The sequence below is a fragment of the Oncorhynchus clarkii genome, chromosome 16 (genome assembly GCF_045791955.1).
Source record: "Oncorhynchus clarkii lewisi isolate Uvic-CL-2024 chromosome 16, UVic_Ocla_1.0, whole genome shotgun sequence".
NCBI lineage: Eukaryota > Metazoa > Chordata > Actinopteri > Salmoniformes > Salmonidae > Oncorhynchus > Oncorhynchus clarkii.
Window position 1 is genome coordinate 73,760,146 of NC_092162.1, and position 5,474 is coordinate 73,765,619.

Here is a 5,474-nt window from a genome sequence, read left to right on the forward strand (position 1 = left end):
AATTCAACTTTGTCCGGACTTACTGAGAATGTTATTGTAGTTGAATTCGTCTGTTGGTTTATTCAGTTGCCTGAGTTGCTTTCAACATCATTGCTGCCAGTTTTTAAGCCTTTTGTAAAAAGCTAAGATAGCTGGTAGAGGCAGAAGGGAAATATAATAAAATGTTCTGTTGCGACCTCCAGTTGGCTCCTCTTTCCAATACTAAGAGGTTTTAAAAAAAGTGTTGTGATATAACGATTGCCTCATTGAAAATGTATGTGAAGTTGATATTTGGCTGTATCCCCGATCCCCAATAAATAAAAATACGTATTTTCAACGTCCTGAAAGATAGGTAAAATACGTATTTTTGAGCACCTAAATGCACCTGATTTCAACGTCCGGGAAATATATATATATTTTTGTATTGTTTCATGTTGGGGTGGTACGCAATACTTTTCAGATCAGAGTTGTAGAAATTGGACTTGCATTATCTCCTAACAAACAGCAGGTGGCGCGCTACCTCAAAAGACTACTTGTGGCTCGCTTTGACAATAACCAAAGAAGGAGGAACCGGAAGCAACCATTTTCTGCAGATGTTTTGAACCAAAATCGTGCTAAATCAAAACATCTAAATGTGAAATCAAATGTTTTATTTTCTCATGCAGTGGTTGGACATTATTTCTCTACTCTACCCGGTTTTTCTGTAAGTGTCTCGCCCAACGCGATCCCCAGTCATCATGGTAAGTGAAAGAGCATCTCATCATTTTCTGCATCTAGCCATAGGGCATTGTCCATCTTCACAAAGCGGGATGATACGGTGATGTGTGTATGTGTGATTCTGCATCGCATAACAGGTTTATATTCGTTTTTCGTTTAAAGTCATATGGAAAACAAATCAAAGTTTACACAAGCAGCCCAATTAAATATTGCCAACATTTTTCCCAATTATTGCCAACATTTGTCGAAATATTGACAAAGAGCTGATTTGATTGGTCAAAATATTATTTTAGTGGAAGATCAGAATTGGGCTGCCAGTGTTACCACCGAGCAACAAGATGAATACAGATTTTAATAATATACTTTTTAATATGGATACCTAAAGCCAAATTCCAATTTCCTTAGTCAATCTATTATCGTTTTTTCTTTACTAAGTATTGATTCTTCCTCTCATCTTTGTTGACATAATAAGAATTGAGCTAATTTAGGCTATCATCACCATGGGCAAATACACACACACACACACACACGCACACAAACACACACACACACGCACACGCACACACACACACACACACACACACACACACACACACACACACACACACACACACACACACACACTCCGGATGTATCAAATGTTGCTTCTGCTCCTCTACCCCTCAGGACAGTCACAGTGAGGTATCAGACCTCAACCCAGCCCCTGGCCCTGACAGACCTGTAGGACCCATGATGGAGGGGGGAAACGCACCTGTCTACTGTATCTGTCGCAGACCTGACATCAACTGCTTCATGATGTAACTGTCTGTCTGTCTGTCTGTCTGTCTGTCTGTCTGAACGAACAAACAAAGATGACAAATGACAGATGGACGGTGGAACAGGCCTCTCATATATGTGTTTCCGCTGTCTCTGTCTCTGCAGTGGTTGTGACTGCTGTAACGAGTGGTTTCATGGTGACTGCATCGGCATATCAGAGAAGGCGAGTGGTTTCTGTGAGAAATGTCGTGGTAACTGAGTGGATAACCAAACAATTTCGAAAACCATGGCACTCCTTTTGTGATCTAACATGTGTATGTACATCCAATCATTTAAATGAATTAAACCCACTGATTCTTGTGTTGTTATCTAGCCAAAGATGGGACCCTGGAGATAAAGTATCGTCCCAAGAAGACCAAGGAGAAGACTGAGAAGGAGACGGGAGACCAGGAGAAGAAGGAGACGGGAGACCAGGAGAAGAAGGAGACGGGAGACCAGGAGAAGAAGGAGACGGGAGACCAGGAGAAGAAGGAGACGGGAGGCCAGGAGAAGAAGGAGACGGGAGACCAGGAGAAGAAGGAGACGGGAGACCAGGAGAAGACGGAGACGGGAGACCAGGAGGAGAAAGAGAGGGGAGACCAGGAGAAGACGGAGAAGCAGCATCACACTCCAGACCTGAATATAGAACACCGCCGCGGTTCACGGGTAACAACCAACAATTCACTGAATATATACAGTGCCTTCAGAAAGTATTCACACCCCTTGACATTTTCCACATGTTGTTGTGTTACAGCCTGAAATTAAAATGGATTAAATGTAGATTTGTTTTGGTCACTGGCCTACACACAATACCCCATAATGACATCACAATACCCCATAATGACATCACAATACCCCATAATGACATCACAACACCTCATAATGACATCACAATACCCCATAATGACATCACAATACCCCATAATGACAAAGTGGAATATTTTTTAAAACTTTTTTTTGTGCAGTTTAATTACAAATGAATTACTGAAATGTCTTGAGTATTTCACCCTTTTTCTATGGCAACATAGAAAAAGTGGACTCACTCTGTGGACTCCCTCTGTGGACTCACTCTGTGGACTCACTCTGTGGACTCACTCTGTGGACTCACTCTGTGGACTCACTCTGTGGACTCCCTCTGTGGATTCACTCTGTGGACTCACTCTGTGGACTCCCTCTGTGGACTCCCTCTGTGGACTCCCTCTGTGGACTCCCTCTGTATACTCACTCTGTGGACTCCCTCTGTGGACTCCCTCTGTGGACTCACTCTGTGGACTCCCTCTGTGGACTCCCTCTGTGGACTCCCTCTGTGGACTCACTCTGTGGACTCCCTCTGTGGACTCCCTCTGTGGACTCCCTCTGTGGACTCACTCTGTGGACTCCCTCTGTATACTCACTCTGTGGACTCCCTCTGTGGACTCACTCTGTGGACTCCCTCTGTGGACTCCCTCTGTATACTGACTCTGTGGACTCCCTCTGTATACTGACTCTGTGGACTCCCTCTGTATACTGACTCTGTGGACTCCCTCTGTGGACTCACTCTGTGGACTCCCTCTGTATACTCACTCTGTGGACTCCCTCTGTGGACTCACTCTGTGGACTCCCTCTGTGGACTCCCTCTGTGGACTCACTTTGTGGACTCCCTCTGTGGACTCCCTCTGTATACTGACTCTGTGGACTCCCTCTGTATACTGACTCTGTGGACTCCCTCTGTGGACTCACTCTGTGGACTCCCTCTGTATACTGACTCTGTGGACTCACTCGTATACAAATCTGATTCCTGGCCATGCACCTTGTGTCTGAACGGTCAAATCTGATTCCTGGCCATGTACCTTGTGTCTGAGCGGTCAAATCTGATTCCTGGCCATGCACCTTATGTCTGAACGGTCAAATCTGATTCCTGGCCATGCGCTTTGTGTCTGAACGGTCAAATCTGATTCCTGGCCATGCACCTTATGTCTGAACGGTCAAATCTGATTCCTGGCCATGCACCTTATGTCTGAACGGTCAAATCTGATTCCTGGCCATGCACCTTATGTCTGAACGGTCAAATCTGATTCCTGGCCATGCGCCTTGTGTCTGAACGGTCAAATCTGATTCCTGGCCATGCACCTTGTGTCTGAACGGTCAAATCTGATTCCTGGCCATGCGCTTTGTGTCTGAACGGTCAAATCTGATATTTGCCCTCAAGTGGTTTTTCGACTGTTATTTGACAACAACATTTGGTAGCTTGTTCATTATTTACAAACAAATAAGTGAATGTGTTAAAATCTAAACACCTACCTAGCTAGCTAGTCGACTGTTGTGTCTAGCTAGCTAGTCGACTGTTGTGGCTAGCTAGCTAGTCGACTGTTGTGTCCAGCTAGCTAGTCGACTGTTGTGTCTAGCTAGCTAGTCGACTGTTGTGTCTAGCTAGCTAGTCGACTGTTGTGTCTAGCTAGCTCGTCGACTGTTGTGGCTAGCTAGCTAGTCGACTGTTGTGTCTAGCTAGCTAGTCGACTGTTGTGTCTAGCTAGCTAGTCGACTGTTGTGTCTAGCTAGCTAGTCGACTGTTGTGGCTAGCTAGCAAGTCGACTGTTGTGGCTAGCTAACTAGTCGACTGTTGTGGCTAGCTAACTAGTCGACTGTTGTGGCAAACTAGCAAGTCGACTGTTGTGTCTAGCTAGCTAGTCGACTGTTGTGGCTAGCTAGCTAGTCGACTGTTGTGTCTAGCTAGCTAGTCGACTGTTGTGTCTAGCTAGCTAGTCGACTGTTGTGTCTAGCTAGCTAGTTGACTGTTGTGGCTAGCTAGCAAGTCGACTGTTGTGGCTAGCTAACTAGTCGACTGTTGTGGCTAGCTAACTAGTCGACTGTTGTGGCAAGCTAGCAAGTCGACTGTTGTGGCTAGCTAGCTAGTCGACTGTTGTGTCTAGCTAACTAGTCGACTGTTGTGGCTAGCTAACTAGTCGACTGTTGTGGCTAGCTAGCAAGTCGACTGTTGTGGCTAGCTAGCTAGTCGACTGTTGTGGCTAGCTAACTAGTCGACTGTTGTGGCTAGCTAGCTAGTCGACTGTTGTGTCTAGCCAAAAAGGACTTGTTTTGAAAGTTGGATCATCTTATCCTTTGAGGCTTTAAAAGTCTTCTGACACTATGGTTTTTAACGTTCAAAGCAATTGGGAAACATCCATGGTAGGCATTATTGTCACCTTATCTTGATACATAACTTGTATCAACTACTGTGATATGTGGTTGTCTCACCTAGCTATCTGAATATACTAACTACTGTGATATGTGGTTGTCCCACCTAGCTATCTGAATATACTAACTACTGTGACATGTGGTTGTCCCACCTAGCTATCTGAATATACTAACTACTGTGATATGTGGTTGTCCCACCTAGCTATCTGATCATACTAACTACTGTGACATGTGGTTGTCTCACCTAGCTATCTGAATATACTAACTACTGTGATATGTGGTTGTCCCACCTAGCTATCTGAATATACTAACTACTGTAATATGTGGTTGTCCCACCTAGCTATCTGAATATACTAACTACTGTGATATGTGGTTGTCCCACCTAGCTATCTGAATATACTAACTACTGTGATATGTGGTTGTCTCACCTAGCTATCTGAATATACTAACTACTGTGATATGTGGTTGTCTCACCTAGCTATCTGAATATACTAACTACTGGGATATGTGGTTGTCTCACCTAGCTATCTGAATATACTAACTACTGTGATATGTGGTTGTCTCACCTAGCTATCTGAATATACTAACTACTGGGATATGTGGTTGTCTCACCTAGCTATCTGAATATACTAACTACTGGGATATGTGGTTGTCTCACCTAGCTATCTGAATATACTAACTACTGGGATATGTGGTTGTCTCACCTAGCTATCTGAATAAACTAACTACTGTGATATGTGGTTGTCTCACCTAGCTATCTGAAGATGAATATACTAACTACTGTGATATGTGGTTGTCTCACCTAGCTA

General features: G+C 44.2%; 1 protein-coding gene across 1 annotated transcript in view; it reads left to right on the forward strand.

Moving 5' to 3' along the window:
* Positions 1-568: 568 nt before the first annotated feature.
* The window catches only part of LOC139367798 (CXXC-type zinc finger protein 1-like), a 42,579-nt gene continuing 37,673 nt past the window's right edge, over positions 569-5,474 (forward strand). Inside the window, exons 1-4 of the mRNA XM_071106133.1 lie at positions 569-719; positions 1,363-1,493; positions 1,618-1,703; positions 1,826-2,157. Of these exons, the coding sequence (XP_070962234.1) occupies positions 717-719; positions 1,363-1,493; positions 1,618-1,703; positions 1,826-2,157 (552 nt within the window). The 5' untranslated portion in view covers positions 569-716. The remainder of the gene's footprint in view (positions 720-1,362; positions 1,494-1,617; positions 1,704-1,825; positions 2,158-5,474) is intronic.